Source organism: Tachysurus vachellii, chromosome 9, assembly GCF_030014155.1.
Source record: "Tachysurus vachellii isolate PV-2020 chromosome 9, HZAU_Pvac_v1, whole genome shotgun sequence".
Lineage (NCBI taxonomy): Eukaryota > Metazoa > Chordata > Actinopteri > Siluriformes > Bagridae > Tachysurus > Tachysurus vachellii.
This window is the reverse complement of record NC_083468.1, coordinates 14531825-14550330: the sequence shown is the minus strand read 5'-3', so window position 1 is coordinate 14550330 and position 18506 is coordinate 14531825. Positions and strand designations below refer to the sequence as shown.

Sequence of the window (18506 nt, the reverse complement as noted above, 5' to 3'; positions counted from 1 at the left end):
GTGATTGAATTTGCAGTCAAGTTTAGGACTTGGCTGTAAGTGACAAGTCAAGGAATGAGATGTGATGATTAGGTTGTTTCAGTAGGAAGAAGAACTGTTCATGTGACGTGTGTGTGCCATAGCAAGGAGGTCATGTTGATAAACCCTGTGATTATGGTTAATTTCTCCAGGCACCATGGCATCTATTTTCTTTTTTTAGTCCAGCATGGGACAAGAGTGTTTAATTTGAAACTTATTCTCTCACTCACACACACACACACACACACACACACACACACACACACACACACACACACACACACACACACACACACACACACACACACACACACACACACACACACACCATATTCCTCTTTCTGTATCTTTTACATAATTATTGCATTTCCACATATAGTAATCCGTGGAGAGTTAAAACTCATTATTAAACATGGTATATGCCTTGTATTATTACCACTGCTACCATGGGAAAATCAAATGTCAAATCATCATATTCTCATCTCGAACCCTATCTGATATGCTACCAAGCATTTTTTGCTTTGTCATCTATGTGTCTTTTGCCAGTAATCTAGGCCTTGTAGATATTCTGTTCACAGTGGGCTAGAATTTCAAGTGTTTATTTTTTATAAAGCAGCTTGTACATTGTGTGTGTTTTAAACACCCGGCCTGTTGTGCTTTGGGTTAATTGAAGCAGCTCAGGCTCTGAGGATGAAGGTCTTGCTATGAAGTGGAGTGGACCTCAGGGATGATGTGCAAATATTCTGCATATATACACGTGTGTGTATATATATATATATATATATATATATATATATGCTGAGATTTTAACATGTAACAAGCCATTTTTGATGCTAAAGAAAGCAAGAAATAATGTATTTTGTTAATTAGTACTTTACAGTAATCTAAATACAGTGTTTGTGCTTGCTTGTGCAATGTCAGAAAGCATTGTTAAATGCAGATGCTTGCTGCTCGTGTGACAGCTGGTTGGACTGCTGCTTTTGGCATAATTAAATTGGCTTTGGAGGTCAATAGCATGACAGTCCGGGGCATATGTGATGTAAAAGCACTTTTACTTGAAGCCTGTTCATATGTAAGAAGGCATTGAGGAAAAGGACACTGCAGTGAAGAGCTCTGACGCTTTCCTGTCGTAAAACAGTCTCCGTATTGTAAGACTGTAATACAACAGCAGCCATGGCTGAGTTAAAGCTACACTTTTTTTTTATCTGATAGCATTTAAGTTAACTGCTCAGATGCTAGAATATTCAATAAATTCACTCAAGATTAATTGATATTTGTTACTGGGAGGAGCTGTGTACAGGTCTATAATGCACTATTTGCATACAGAATGCTGGTCATTTATTTAGCTTCTGTGTACAGGATTATGGGTTTGACTATGAATAGAAGAAATTCATATGCTAACAGCCAGTAACCTGATTAGCTAGTGTACTACATTAGCACAATGTTATAAATGACATTATCTTCTCTAGTCTCGGGTCTTTTCTTACTGTATGTTCCTGCATACAAAAAGTTACTATCAATATTGATTAGATACTATGTTTGAGAGTACACAATCATTTTGGTCAGAAAGCAGAATAGTAGAATTGTGGTGTTGAGGTATGACTAAAGAATGTCTAGAGTGATGTAAGAAATGAAGAGAGTCTAAGAAATGGTAATTTCTCATTTCCCATAACTATTTCTTTAGTGAAATCTGGGAGTAAACATGCAGAAACTGTTTTAATTTCTGCAAATTGTAGCTGGTTACCTTTGCTGTTTCTGTTTCTCATTTATGAGGAAGTGTTGTTCCCAGACGTCAGCACGTCAATAACCACATTAATGATACCAAGCTATGTAGAACCATGCTAGGGAGCCTTGCTGTAACAGGTGCATGTGTGTGACCATGTGTGTGCGTATGGGTGTGGGTGTGAGAATGAAAAACTGAGAAGAATCATCATTATGTAGAAACAAAGAAGGAAGCAGTTGCACGAGGAAACATTCAGTTGTTGTGAAAGACTAGTTCACTATCCACACAGCTCTGGCAAATGAATGGTACTATGGTATCCCTCCAACCTTCTAATTTTGGGGGTGTCCTGTGCAACCTTTTTGATGTAATTGGATTTGATTAAGCCAAAGCAGAACAAATGCCTCTGCCCCCACCCCCACACCAACCCCCCAGACCTTTATTGCAATATTCACAAACAGAATTATCCTGCATGACACTCATTCCCTCTTTCTATCTCTTTGCCCCCACTCTGGAATGTGGATTAACACCAGGGACACACTGCTGACTGAACATTTTAGAAACTATACTCCTGATGTTCTACATTTGTTTTTATGTAACATTGTGGAGTTTCTCATTCACTATTGTAACTAGAAAGAGGCGTCTGCACGTGCATGTGTGTGTATATTGTCTGCTTCACCTGACGATTTTGCATTTACTTTGCCTGAAGTACAGTTGTACCCAGGGATGCAAAACGTGTACAGTAATGGTGCTATGGAGAGTTGCGAGATGAATGTAGATAAAACACGGGTATATATGTACACATACCACTAGTAAAAATAACTTCCAAGATCTATGTATGCATTATAATAGGATAAAATGAAGAACACATTAACATTTTATAGGGTGGAGCTTATAACCTTATTAACCACTGGGCTGCTGCTGGTTTGTAGAATAGTAACTAATAATAACTCGCTTTGCTTTCTTTAAAAAAAAAATGATGTTCTGTGTAATCAGTCTATTCTGTCTTTGGGTTATTTCCTTTTCTTACAAATGTGACTTTCATTAAGATTTCAAGTATTTAGAAGAAGCTTCTCAGGAAGGTTTCTTCAGAAGCTCTTGGTTGCACAATTCCACTTGACTATAAATTGTTGTAGAAAGGACATTATTTACATTTACCTTATTTTCTGTCCAGTGTCACCCTAATGAGGATGTGTCTGACTCTTCTGAGTGTGGTTCCTCTCAAGGTTTCTTCCTCATATCATCTCAGGGAGCTTTTCCTTGCCACCATTGCCTATGGCCTTCTCACTAGGGATAGATATAAGAGATGTATAGTAACTTAATTTTAAATTTATAATTTATTCTGTCTCTTTCTATACTTTTGTAAAGCTGCTTTGAGACAATGGCAATTGTTCAAAGCTCTAAACAAATAAAGTGAATGGAATTGTATAGCAGCCACATACTGTGGGAGTTCATTTAGGGGGATGGGTAGGGTGCGGTGTGGGGTTGTGTCCCTGTCTTTCTCCTTCTGGTAGATCGTTGGTCCATCCGCCATGTGCTTTCTCTCTCTGCTTGTCCACAAGCTCTTGGTAATACAAGGCTCCTTTGTTTAACTGAAGTGTTTGTGTTGGGTGGTATAAGCAGATCCCCAACCTAATCCAAACAAAAGTGCTTTATGTTATTGAGGAGGGCTGTTATCTGTCTCTTTCACTTATTTCCGGTTGTGAGGTGTGACATGTGATGTGTCTAATCAATCTCAACAGACAAACTGAATCTCTTATTAGTAGCTGTGTAAAAGTTTAATTTTTTATGGAGTGCTTTTCATGACTGTATAAATTTGTATTTTGAGAGTGTCAAAATAGCATAAGGTAATGTAAGTACACCCTTTGTAGTGCTAGTGTGCCACAGAGCGAAGTGTAAATAACAGGTTTGCATGTGGGTGTTGACGGCACCTGTTAGCTGGTATTATATGTGTGCTCCAGTAGATGTACTGCATGGGGGTGTTTGAAGGGCATTAATTGCAGCAAGTTGTGATTGTGTTTTGTTACGTGTGTGTCAGTTACTTTTACCTGGAGAGCGTGTGTGTGGTGGTAAATTGGACCTCGTGTCAGCTAGCTCCCAGTAGCGCTTAACCCTAGGGAAGCCTGCCTGTGTACACATACAGTGCCCACACACACACACACACTCACAGAATAAATTATGCTTAAATTGAATTGAAGTAAAACTGCTCTGTCTACTTAACTCTAAAATGGATATTCACACATTCTGTGTATTAGATGAAGACAAGCTTAAACTAATCAGGGCATAATTACTTGACAAAATACTTTGCTATTCTAAGCCATTGTTCTGTTTCGAAAACCAAAAAGCAGAAATGCTTTCTGCATCTTCACTTCTTTATTTTTGTATGCGCCAAAAAAAAAGAAAAAAAAAAAAAAAGTAGAAAGTCATCCCCACTAAGTTAGAGTAATCTCAAATGCTCCAGCACAAAGAGTGTGCACTTTAGAGGAAATGGTGTGTAAACTGTGGACAGTGGATAAATAAAAGGAGATGGTACCTGCTGCCCTAGCAGCTTTCACAGGCTTTTGGGAGTGCTGAGGATGTACCTTCTCAGCCCATTTATCTTCTTTCCCACTTCCACTGTACACCAACTCTCTACGTCTAGTTTTACCACCTCTGTCCTCTTGCTCTTTTGTCATGAGAATGTATGAGAATGTCTGCTCTAACTGGAGGAAGACGGATGTGTAAAATGTGTATAGGAGTTTCAGTAGAGATGCTATAATATCAATAAAGAATGAGTTATAGTTCCTTTTGAAACTGCTACCTCAGCATTAAGTAGGTGGGAAATACACATTGACGGTTAGAGGGGATGTTGCCGCCCAGCAGTGACGCAATCACTGAAAATGGCTTTATTCCTTTCTTTTTTTTTTTTTTTTTTTAAAACAAGAGACTTATGCACTACATTGTATTCCGATCATTTCTGCCTGTTATTTGGAGGAACCTTTCTATTTCAGGTCAACACAGTGGTGCAGTTCCTTTTTTTGTTTTGGGCAACTGTTGAAATTGTCAATTGTTTATTCGGAAAGAAAAATGCTAACAAATTGTTTGTGAGAACGCTGATTTTTAATTATTGTTTATAATTAACAGAAAATGTAAGAACAGTCTGTGCAGTTTATAATCATGCTACTTTTTTGGCTAATTGCTAGATGTTTTCTGGTAGAGAATCTTGAACAACACTACCTGTGTGAATGTATATCTTTATCAGAAGAAATGCTTTCAGCGTTTGTCTCCACTAAATCATGCAGCCAGTGTGTGAACAGGAAACAACCGCTTGTTTGACAGACAAGCCAGCAGATAGATAATATCCTCCTACTGTTTAGGGAAAAAACAAGAACAGTTCAGGTTTTTAGGAGCTTATTTTGGGGTCATTTTCCATATCAAAGCATAAGCAGGCTTAAAGTGCTTAAAGTGGGCGTGGCTGAGTGGTGAGTACGAAAAATGCCAAGCGCTGAACATGACTGGAAAAAATAAATACAGCAACATTTTTAGGATATGAAAGACTGAGAATTCTTAGTGGAATATATATGAAGATTTCATATATCTAGACAGTTTTAAATACTAAAAATGCCATAATGGTAGCACAGTGGTTAAAACTTTGGGCTTCTGATTAAAATGTTGTGAGTTTGAATCCCATTTTAGAGCTTAGCTTGGGGAGAATATGTAAGATAACATCTAAAGTTCCCGAAGAAGATTGACTCAGTTAATCAGGTAGTATTTCTGCCACATCACCAAGAAACAACACGTGCTACGCATCAACATGGTGTAAACCTAGCCTTCGTGGTGGCGGATATAGTCTACTGATTTTCTTTGATAGTCATGCCACAAGAACAGTTTCTGATCCGGACATCCCGCTACTGTGGTTTGCTCATTATCCTGTTTTTGATGGCACATTGGTCAGCTCTTCTGCCGAAATCGATGGTGGATGTTGATAGCCTAAGATATGTACATAAGAGTGGGGTAAGACTCATAGAGGCACGTGTACAGAAATTAGATTTAATGCTAACTTTAATGCTAAGGCAGCAGTCTTCGTGTCCTCGATGGCAGGTCTGTAGCTCAGTGTAAGAAATGTATGAAAACCCAATAATGCAGCGTTATATAAAAGTAAAGCCAGGAATAAATCACAGAATCTGGCAACAGAGTATAGGGATGCACTATTTCACCATCACATAAATAACCTAATAACAATAAACTGATTGCACAATGTGTTGATTGTCGATGTACTGTAGCTGCTGCGGTTTTACTAAAACCTTCAAAAAGAGCTTTTATATAATGGAGAAATGTACAATATCCATTTTAGGGTCTTTCTAATCGTACACCCAGTCTAATGCAGGATTATAGGATAAGGGGAGATGAAGTACTGCAGTGTGCTGTGGTGGCAATATATCCACCAAATGGATTACATTCCAGTATGCAGCATAACAAAAATGACATCTCATTAAACAGTACACTATTTACTTTAATATAATTTACTCATTTGGGTAAGGCTACAGTGTTTGTACAGAAATGTATATACATAGCCACACTGTAGACAGATTTATAGCATTTCCCCATAAGGGCTGTATAACTGGCTTGTCTGCTCTCCTACATCATGGTATTAACACTCAGTGGTCTGTTTACCATTCTTGCCTTCACACAGGATGAGGGGAAATGAGGGGAGAAATGAGTGTGAGTATGCTGGTGTACATTACCAAAAACTCTTCTCATGTCGAGTGAAGTCATGACAAGAGACTTTTCTTTTCATTTCTACAATATATATAGCTGATGAAGTACACACTGAAATGAAACGGCATTCATCCATGCTCCTTCTCTGACCGTTCACCTCCAAAATTATTGACACCCCATCTATCCACCTTGCATTCAAAGGTTTTGGTGCTCTTTCTGTATGAAGGTGCTACAAAAAGCCACAGAACTTCATCCAATACCATAGAGCTAAGGGCTAAAGAGTCCAAAGAAAATTAACCAAAGACATAAAATGCATGCGTCATGTCTTGACCATAATGTTTTGATCTATAGCTAATGGCTGTCCTGTTATCTCAGAATGTTGCATTTGATTTGTACAGTTTTTAATTGTACAATGAATTTTAGAATATTCATAGTATCTTATATGCCAGTTATTAGCAATTTAAAAAATAGTATGTATGAAGTATTCGCATGTTAATAAAAGAGGGGGGAAATTTAACAGGGACTAAAATAACCAATATTTTTGTTCAGTAGGCCGATTGTACATTGCATAGGTTTTTTCCGCTGGTAGAAAGAAGGAATTCACCCATTTTGTTAGCCAGCAAACCGGACATGATACGTCTGTGTGTGAGTGTGTGTCTGTGCGTGAGTGTGTGTCTGTGCGTGAGTGTGTGTCTGTGCGTGAGTGTGTGTCTGTGAGTGTGTGTTTCTGTCTGTGAGTGTGTGTCTGTCTGTGAGTGTGTGTGTGTGTGTCTGTGAGTGTCTGTGTCCATATGTCCATGTGTCTGTATGTCTGTCTGTGTGTGTGTGCGTGCATGCTTGCTCGTGCGATTTTGACCTGTATGATTATTAGTACAGAAAATGGATGAATGGTTCTCTACACATTTATCATTCCACCATTGTTAAAGTGTAGATTTACCTCCAGCTTCACACTTAACAGTGGACATGCTGTTAATTAAGGCAATGTATTTAGATTATCCTAACAGTGCAGTTGTGGACCGTGGGTTGATGGAGTGCGTGATGTAGAATATTTTCTCAGCGTCTCAGATTGAGGCAGTTATAAATAGAAGCACTGCCCTTACTGTATGTTCGGGCGGAGCAGAAGACAAGATAAGTAGCTGTGTCCTGTGGGAGTGATGACAGGAGCCCTGCGCAAACAGCCACTCAGGACAAAGGGGTTCTTACCAATGGCACATACCAATGGCTGATAGATAGGAGAGTGCGTGTGTGTGTGTGTGTGAGAGAGAGAGAGCAAAAATGGTTTGATATGCTTCCTTACATATACTGTATCTCTGTAAAGCATCACTTTATATTTTTTTGCCAGTGCCTGCTGTCTCTGACTTTCTGTATGGAGGTGTTTCATGTAAAGTTAAATTAACCTTATATGAGTGCTTCTGATGTGTGATTAACTATAATCATGTTTTTTTTATTTTGTTGCTAGATGTCCACACAAATCAGGAGGCCGGAATATAGGAGGTTGAAGCACTGTGTGTTAGTGTGTGGGACACATAATATACAGTATAAGTGACTTTGAGAGTGTGTCTGCATGTGTCTGCTCATGCAACAAAACTCAGTGGCACTGTAATAAGTCCCTCTGTGTTTCTGTAATAACTGTCAGCAGGATATCACTCTGGTCAGCTTCCTCTCCATTTGGGGGACAGATAGCTCAGGGATGAGGAACATGAGTGAACAAGACAGGCTCTCCGAATAATCAGCGATAAATACAATTTCTCTCTCTCTCTCTCTCTCTCTCTCTCTCTCTCTCTCTCTCTCTCTCTATCTATCACACACACCTCCTCTCCTTTTTAAAGACCTTCTCAGTAATAAGCTCCTTTGAACTGGAGGTAGTGCTAACAATGTCTATCATCCACCCACGTCACCATATTGAGGGGCGCTTCCTCTGCTCTCCTTTCAAAGATCAAGAGTGAGAGAAAGAGAAAGAGAGAGAGAGAGAGCGCTTGCCTTACACATACTCCTGATGGACCTTAAAGAGCTCCTTCGAGCCTTGGGTGTGAAACTTGTGGGTTGGTGAATTAGGCTAGCTCAGTTGGCAATCTGCATGTGCACAATTAATTTTCAGTGAATCATAATCGAGATATTTTCCCTGAGAGATTTGAGAATACAGCTGAATGATCACGGCACAGCAAAGCAATTAATAAACAAAATTCAAACATTGTTCGTTAATGTTACACGAGCGAATGGGTTTTGTGTGAATCACAGGGCAGCGAGATGAGACCGCACATGACTTCTGACTGCTGTCACGGCAGCATTAATTTCAGTTCCTCATGATTATGCTTTACTGAGTTGTTACTTGTTGACTGTTAGACACAATACTAATCCTATTAAATAATAGGCACAATCACTGCAGTAGAGTCTATTTTTTTTTTTTAGAGTAGATGCTTTAACCAAACATAATAGCTTCAGTGAACACACAAGTGCTTTGGCTTCACTGACCTCTGAAGGAGGTAGTCTTTTACATTGCAGTTCCATGGAGGAAGCACTAATTTTAGCAGTGTGCAGGAAAAGGATTTTATGTAATAATTCCCAAGACCACTGTAAAATAAAAAAAATGCGGTATAGTATAATCCTGCTTTTATGTGGCTTGACGTTTTTACCTTTTATGGATGGTAGTTTAGATATTTCGCTAGTAGCCAACTTAGGTTGGCATGCAAGGTAGATTGCAAAGGGAGGAAAAAAAACCCAGTGTACTAAAGACATGCACAGACTTGATCAAGTGCCTCTAGGAAATAAGGAACAGAAAACAGCTACAGACAACTTGCTAACTGTACTAAAATGGAGGATTTCCTTTGTCACCAGTCTGAAGCTACCTTTTCAGTCATGCCTTTTTAGGAGGAAGAGATGAACAGTACATATTCTAGTCTGAGTGTGGCTTTATGCTTGGTTTTGCTCAGGTTCTGTAATAGACTCATGTTGCCTTGTGTTTGTGTCTACTGCTAGAAACAGCCATGGTAATAGTATCCCAATCTCTTCTAAAGCATGCAGTGTCCTAACATGAGACCTTCTGTGCCACAGCCAGCCAGAGCAATGGGGACATTTGGAAGAAATATCTACTGACATTTACCAGATACATGAGCTTCAAGATAGCTTCCAGCATTATCTTAGCGTTCTGTCACTGTTCCAGTCCTGAAGTGATGATGCCCTCTGGATTAGTGTCATTATGATCCATTTTTCATTCTTCTAAGGAAAATGACATGTTGAACTAACAGACTAAAAAGACTGAAATCACACTACATTACTTATATTGGACATTTGTTGTGTCCTTCATATCTGTGCATGACTTTTTTTTACAGTTCACTTATCCAGGCTCAGGCATATTTGGAGAGAATCAGGCCTGAATGTCAACTGTAAACTGATGGTGTTCTCAGGATGTAGGGTTGTAAATATAGAGGAGTGTGTTTTGCGGCCCTCATAGGGGAGCTCCCACACACAATGCTGCGTAGTCATAAAAAACGTGCACGACGTGTCCTCTAGCAGTAACATAGTGACTAAATGTGTGAGAGGACAAGACCGGAAACAAACGTGTCAGCGATGCTCTACATTCAGTCTTGTATATAAAACAGATCGATTTTCTTTCTTCTCTTGGGACTGGAAAACCAGTGGCTCTGTGTGTTATTTATATTCTGACTTTCAAAAAGCTTTAAATCCAAATTGTTTAGCTCCTGAATAATAGAAGAGTTACCCGAGAAAGCTAGCACTGCTGTGCTCAGTGAGTTAAGAGGAGAGAAATGGAGACACTGGCAGCTGGATCTCATGCCGCCATCTTGGCTCCGATTTTTTCTCTGCTGCTTTGATTGATTGGACAGAATATAACATGATAACGGGACAGAATGTAAGTCAGAACGTAAATCTTAATTTTTCACATCACCTTTTCAGTGTAATTACTAAAGCATTGTGTTTTTACTAAAAAAGGAAACTGCTGTGAAATTTGGCCTAAATAAATCGCCCTAAGTCTCAGCTGTAACGTTTTTTTTTTCCAGAGTTTGCTTTAAAGTATGGCTCAGTCAGCACATTCTAGTATAAACTAATATAAAGATATCAAAGTGATGCTTAGTATTGATTTGATTGTGTTTAAATTCCAATTTTACATTAACATTTCTGCTAGTTTATAGGATGACATACATCTGTAAGACATGGAACATCTTAATATCAGAAACACAATTATGACTTTGGAAATTAATCATGCCAAGTCTCAAGTCATGTCCACAAGTCATCATCAGTTTCATCTTCATTTCTGATATTTGTGTCAGAGCTGCTGACTCTACACTAAAGCAGGACAGTGCTCAGTGGAAGCTAACTGCCTGACAATTATTAAAATGTTCTTTCTTTTTGTTTCTTTTCTTCCATTTTTTGCAATATAATAAGGAACTTGCATTAAAAGCATGACCAAATGTAAGAAAGTTGGTTGCTATTTAACTTGTCCTTTCTGATTATAACTTTATATATTTTATTTTGGCAAATGGTTTTGTCCAAAATGTCAAAACATTTTAAGTTCCCTTTTTCTGAAAGATAAAGCGAGGCATAGAAGGCAGCAGCATGTGATCTGTATGGCAAACTCAACCTATTGTGTATCTTGTGGGGACTACAATGTAAAAGACAACACTTATTATGAGACTAGACGTTGCATGATTAACATACTGTGTTGTGGCCCATAAAACATGTCTTTGGTAAGAACTTGTTCATCATGAAATACATCAGTACTAGTCACTTCTCTGACTAGTAATCTTCCTGCAACTAAAGAATTGCTGATGGGACAAAAATAATAATCCTCACAATCATTCTATGACTTGCTTGGGTGTCATGCTCATGAGGGTTACTGACTGTACATCCAGCCTCAAATAAATGTGGCCTTACTTTCTTTATCTGGCTTCACCTCCTGCATTACTTTTGGCCGTCAAAAAACTCCTCAAGTTCCGGTGGTGTTGTGGCTGGCAAGTTGTCCTCCACAGGACAGTGTCTCCTTGTTTGTTTTGGAATGACCACTTCTTACAAGCCAACCACATCCCTCCCACCCAAATATGCTTCACTGCAAAGTATATCACATGTTGGCATATCCATTTCAAAATGTCTTGGCAGCAGAACCTTGATGTTCATCCCAAGTGGTTGAGTGGAACTTCCTTGAAACATTTCCAGGCTCGTGCCTGCAAAACAGTGTATAGTAATGTTGATTGTCTGTTACTGTAACACACATGAATAGTCTGGGATTGTTTAGCAACCAAATATACAGCTGTTATAGGGCACCTATTTGTTCATTGTGCTGTTTGGAAGCCGCCCTTGTCATATTTGGCAAAGTTAGCCAGTGTACCATGGAAGTGTGACACTAACCCTGCTTCTGCTTATTTTCCCACAATGATCAGTAAAGTAGGGCTGAAATCTTGCCTTTCCAGCACTGTAAAATTCCAAAGATTTTTTTTTGCAGCTGTTTTTAACTCTATTATTCACCAAGAATTCTCAAAGATACTCATTCACTCACAGATTCCCTCAGGCGATACATCTTCTACTCACCGCCTACTTTCTTTAATTAAGAAAGAAGGTTGGGGGGGGAGTGGACACCCATGCATCCCACTAACGAAGACTCTGCTACAATTTTCTGGATACCCCAGTTGGTTTAGACGAGAGGGAGGTAATCCTCTTCATTATAGACAGATAAAACCATTATTGGATAATGGCACAATTGTTAAATCAGACGGCAAGGGAGAGAAAGATAGAGAAGAAGAGCATGAGAGAAATGCACTCCAAGTGCAGTCATGTGTTAACTCGTAGGAGCTATGCAAACTAAACTCGATAAACATAAACAGCCTTAAAGTCATATATGCTGTTGATCTTGCAGCATTTCTTTGTTGTAGATAGAGGCTTTTAGTGCAGAGACTCTTATCAGAGGTCACAGGAAAGAACAACATCCCCTGAACCTCAAACGAGCATTTCTGTTTCGATTTCTTTCATTTTACTGACAATTTTGTTCAGAAATCCCCCAATAACAAAAAAAGATATAGAGATGGAGACCTTTTAACCTTCCCTTTAACTCTTGATTGCTTAAGATTGAGCAAACACACACACACACACACATACACACACAAACACTATCTGACTTTGGAAGAATTTCTGGGCTCAAGAAAGGTTAATGCTTTGGGTTCTTTTCTTCAGTAAGCACTAGGGACTGTATTCATAAAGAATCCAAGAATGATACCAAGCTCCTAATTTAGCTTAAAAAAATTATAATTATGAATCTTATCTTAAGAGTGATTAAGGACCAATCTCATACAAACACTTAAAAAAACTTATCTTACAGAGGAGGGGGAACTGACCCTGTTGCTAGGTATGACACATTTTTTGAAGACTGTGATTGGTTGTCCAATAAAAAAATAGGAGCACTTTTCAAATATGGTCTATTATACACCTTCAATTTGTCTCCATATTAAGATATTTGAGATTTTATCGTGTAGGGATTACATTCGTGATCATATTAGAGATGTGCTAACATCTGTATGTTACCAATGTAATAAATGTAAACATCTCCGACACAAAGCAGAAATGTCATAGTGCCAAATTATATATGTCTGAGATGTTAGGTTACCTCTAAATGCCATTGTGGCAGATACATATATACCTTTCAATCCTTTTCTCCTCTGTTAAAGAAACTCTAAAGCCTCTTCACTGCTCCTTTTGAATTTAATAGCTGTTTTAATGGTTAAGATGCTTTATGAATACTTTTTATCTTTACGAGGATCTTCTCTTTAACTTTAAGGGGAAACGACCCACATTTCTAAGAATTTTCTTAGGATTTCGTGACTAGGAGAAACTCTAATCATTTTCATGAATAAGGTCCTAGATGTTGTCTTATTAACACTGACAAACATTCTACATTATTATATGTCTGGAATTCCTACGTTTCACTATGTAGTGGAATTCTGACATGCAGCCATGAATAAGCAAAACCCTATCTCATATAAATGTAATCCATGCCTGTCTTCTCCACGCGTCATCTTAATAAAATAGATTTTATTAAGATGACATTCCCTATATAGAGTTTAACTTTGTGTAACTGGGCATACATTTTTGAGTAGTTTTGACATGCCATTGACATTGGAGTACCTTTCGATACCAGATACTGATCTGACGCTGACTCCCACTAAGTAATCATGATGATTCTCTGTAAGCTTCTGTCATCATATTAGAGAGATGTTTTAAGATATATGACATCCATCAAAATTATTTGTGTCCTGTGTTCATGTGCCAGATTCCATGTTGTCAGACAATGTCAAATTCATTCTTGCTATAAAATGTGTCCCTGGATCAAAATGCAGATCTGAAGATCCTGGATTTCATTAACATGTATATTAATATACATGATAATGAATATTAATACATGATATTAATGCAATCATGTACATGAAATATACATTATGAATGTACATTAAATGTACATTAAATACATGAAAGATGTCATATATATTGGCAGAGATATGAGACATGAGGCATTAAGAAGCTTTGCTGTATGCATGTGCCTCCTGGAATGTCAGTTTTTTCTAAAGTGCGTTTGTGTGTATATGTGTGTAGGATTATCCATGAAGATGGCTTCTCTGGAGATGACGTGAAACAATATAAGCCTGTGGTGTACAGCAACACCATCCAGTCCTTGGCTGCCATTGTTCGTGCCATGGACACCCTCGGCCTAGAGTATGGAGACAAGGAGCGTAAAGTGAGTAGGCTAAAGTTAATACTTCCACATACTTACACACACACACACACACACACATGCGCAAACACATTTTGTGGATTTGCATACACAGTACAAAACATTTTCAAGGCAGAGAGAGATGGAAAACAAAAACAACAACAATAAAAATACCCAAGTGACATTCAGCCATTTCTGTTAAATGCATTGATTTGTCACATCTACCTCAGTTATCAATCTTTTTTCATGTCAACAGCAATTAAAATGTTTTTAAGTGTCACTACTGAATGTGTAATGTGAAATGTGAAAATGTATTTTTAGAAAGAGCATTGTAACGTTTAGATATTAGACAAAGAATAATCCGTGTTGACTGAAGTCCCTACAAACACGCCCACCTCACAACTAACTAACATCATCAACTGGTGTGGATATATGTACTGTATATTTTCATGCATATATGTCACTAATTGTCTTTCTAAAATGGTGAACATTAAGGCTGACAATGTTCAGACATATCCTTTCTCTCAGAAGGAATGAATTGCAAATCTTTCTCTTAGTATACACATAGTGCACTGTACATGGAATATGACATTATTTGATGCATTGTAAAGCACTTACTGTACACAAGCAGTATAAGGCCATTTTGGATTCAGGAGCCTAAATATAGATTTATTGAGGACAAAGCTAGCCTACATTAGCCTGCAATATGCTACAGTACTGTGCTGGCATTGTGCCTGCTCTCTTAACCAACTGTAGGCAGCCTTGTAGTGAACTGGAAATTTTTCCCAATTCGAATACATGTTGACAGCTGAATTCTGATTAATTCAGTTACAGGCTTATAATTTTGCACCAGAGCTGTAAATAAATAAACAAAACAGAACATGCCCATTCTGTACTAGTAACTAATCCATAATGGGATGGCATATTACAGCTGTGTGTAGTGAGGTTTCTACCGTGAAGTCGATTATTTTAGATCAAGATTTTTCTTCCTCTTGCATTGCAGTGATTTGCCAAAGATGACAAGTTTTACATTTAATTGATGAGCAAAACATTATAAAACACTTTGTTGACCATTGACATTACCATAAATTGTTATGGACCATCTAAGAGTTAGTTCCTGTTATCACTTGCATTATAACAGTTATAAACTGTATTTCCTTCATCAGGCTCTCTCTCTCTTTTTTCTTCTTCTTCTTTCCACTGAAGTTAACAGGACAATCCATAACACAGAACTTTTTCAATCGCAGTTTATATTATCACCTGTTATGAACATGCATGTTCATAAACAGTCCAAAGACAAATGTGTTGAATTACGGGACAGAAGTGAGGGAGCATGTTATTGTATGTAGTGTCTAGGTCACAGCCTGAGTATGGAATCGTGACGTTATATTTCTCTCGGGGATTCAATCTTCACCCAGACACAACCTCATAATACTAACACCATTAAATGGCTGTACTTCAAGTTCAATAATTAATGTTAATAATCAATGTCTACAATTTAGAAAATTTCTAAATGTAATAGATTATAATATTCTGACAGTCTTCTGAGCCTAACGTACACTGAAAGAATTTGACTGTAAAAGGTTAATGACTAGATTTCTCGACAGTGAGGACAGTATGACACACAGGATGATACTGTACCATTATCCAGCTGACTGCTGAGGTACACACTATAAGAACGGTCTACTTACTTAATGCCTAGTGCCCAATATGATGAGGGATGTGGTAGCTCAGTGGTTAAGGTGTTCGACTACTGATCGGAAGGTCATTGGTTCGAATCCTAGGTCCACCAAGTTGCCACTGCAGGGCCCCTGAGCAAGGCCCTTAACCCTCGATTGCTCAGGTGTATAAACTGAAATAAAAATGTAAGTCACTCTGGATAAGAGTGTCTGCTAAATGCTGTAAATGTAAATGTAAATTCAATATAAAGGACAAAGGGCAAAGTTCAATAATCCCAAACCAGTATGTTGCACATTGTCTCCAGCATTGATTAAACCAACCACCAGCAGGACACTTTATCCCATAATTCCTTTCTTGGAGAGCCATGCTGCTATTTAAGTTGCGTGACAAAGCCCTTGCCTGACCTGACCAGGAAGCAGCGATTTATTTTAATCGAAATCGCTATCCAAAATATCTTGTGGTTATTGACCAAATGATATTTTCTCTCAGGAAAAACTAAAAGTAAAGGTTCTTTAATTCCAGATTAGTTTACAGTGTTGTAACAGAACTTGGACTCCGGAGCCCTGAACCCTGCACTGTGATGTGACTGAATGCAGTAGCATTGTGTGTGCGTGTGGAATGCATCAGGAAGTGTTTAAGTGTGATTTCATGCAGCCACGAGCTGTGAATCTCTTTACACCATTGTTATCATTAAAGCACGAGTGTCACAGAATTGTAGCTACATAGTTCCTCTTATGTGACACTACAGATTACTGGCTCATTTAAACAAAAGTGAATTAACTTCCATCAGCAGCAGCTTGATGCTTTGTGTGTGTTGCTAATTTAGACAAATGTAGTCATCAAGACTAAAAAGGGGCAAAGCCACACTGTCAGGGAAAGGAGGTGTGGAACCAGGGACCATGGACAATTGCTGTTACACCACTGTGTTGTTGAGAAAGAAATCATTCGTTCGTTTATTCATGCCTTTGTCTTCAATAACCGCTTTGTCATGGTTAAAGCTGTGGTTAAAATGCTGACTAGCCAGAAAAGCCTGCAGGGAACCGTGTAACACCTGACAGTGTGAGTAATTGTGGTGGTTTTAGGAATATTTTTACTCCATCTGCATTTGAGCAGTAGTAGCCATTAATCCAGATCTTTCAACAGGTGTGGGTCAGATGCAATATTCAGAGTGATGGTGAAAAATCTGCCCTTCTGCACTCGGTACAATTTGAGTAGGTTTCCACCAATTTAGTAAAGAGTCATTGTGCTAAAGGACACTGCAGGGTGAAAAAGTAAAGAAGGCTGTTGGATGCGTCAAGTGACTCTTCACTTGTGTCCAAGTTTCGTGTCAGAATCAGATGTACAATGTTTGACAATGCCGCAGTCTTTGCTGTGAGGTCTTTGCAGTGTCTATTGACACAGAACAAACTACAGCTTTCAAGGCCAATGTCCTCTGGCTGTGATGGCCAACCAGCTTACACCTCTTTAATCAGGTGTGAAACTTTCACTGGCCCTTTCACAGACTCTCACCATTCCTATATTCATATAGCTGTCTGTCTGCCTGTGTCTCTCTCTGTCTCTCTCGCTCTGTTTCTTCCCCATCCAACCCACCCACTGGTTTCCTCTGTGTGGTTTTATATTGAGTAACACTTTATCCATTTGCAATAGTAATCTTTTTCTTGCCCCTCTCTCACCAATGATAAATGATTTTCTTCACTGAGCAAACTGCATAAGAATAAGATGCACTAGAAATGATTCCTCCAGTAAACAATATAACCTGCTTAAGGAAGTAGAGGGAAATTAATTTGTGGCTTGGTGGTCACACTCTTGATGTCTGTATGTCTGTAGTATAAAAAACTGTGCATTTTATGTAGATAAACTATGCTGTCACACAGCGATAAGTGTGTGGACGTGGACTGGAAGTGTACCAATGTGTGTGTGTGTGTGTGTTGGGGGGGCTCTGTGCCCAGCTCCTGGCCTGCATGCCACACCAGATGGGTTTTGTCACACTCGGCCTTGAGTCCTCAGTGCTAGAGGACGACTCCAAATCCTCCTCAGTGTCCCCTCTGGGTAGAACTGTTTTGCTGATTAGCCCAATACAATTGTGATACTAAAGTTTCTTAAAATAGAAGCGAGAAATGATATAGGAGAAATTATCTTCTTGTGATGTGAAGATCTTCTTGTGATTCTTCTTAATGTGAATATTTTTTAAATTGGTTTTTGTGTGTTTGTCTGTGTGTGTGTGTGTGAGGGTGGGAGGGAGAGGGGGGGAGAGAGAGAGAGAGAGAGAGAGAGAGAGAACAGAAAACTAGTGAGAGGAAGGCAGGTGTGTGACAAACTCCCAAGCTTCATTCTGTTGGTGCCAATTTGTATAACAGCAGCAACCAGGGTGGGAACTAATAAAGAAGTAGAGTTTTCACTTATCTTTTATATAATATCTCCGGTTTTTGCTCATTTCACTTACAAAGAAACAAAAATCTACTTTATTCTGACTGCACTTCTTAATAAATGAGTGTTTTCTTTTACATCTACTACCATTGCTCAGCAATCTCGACTAGCAAATGTCTTTGCTTATTCACTCTAGAGATTCAGCAGCAGACAAAGAATAAATATCAAATTCACCAAGCCACCACCAGTTTTACTTAAAAGTATGATGAGCTAATTCTGGTCATTAATACAGACTATGGAGAATAAAGTCTT

At 38.6% G+C, this 18506-nt stretch overlaps 1 protein-coding gene across 3 annotated transcripts in view; it reads left to right on the top strand.

The window, feature by feature from the left end:
• The window catches only part of gnao1a (guanine nucleotide binding protein (G protein), alpha activating activity polypeptide O, a), a 73513-nt gene that overhangs the window by 2550 nt on the left and 52457 nt on the right, over positions 1-18506 (top strand). For all 3 annotated transcript variants that reach the window (XM_060877834.1, XM_060877835.1, XM_060877833.1), the window contains exon 3: positions 14030-14171. In XM_060877834.1, the coding sequence (XP_060733817.1) occupies positions 14030-14171 (142 nt within the window). The remainder of the gene's footprint in view (positions 1-14029; positions 14172-18506) is intronic.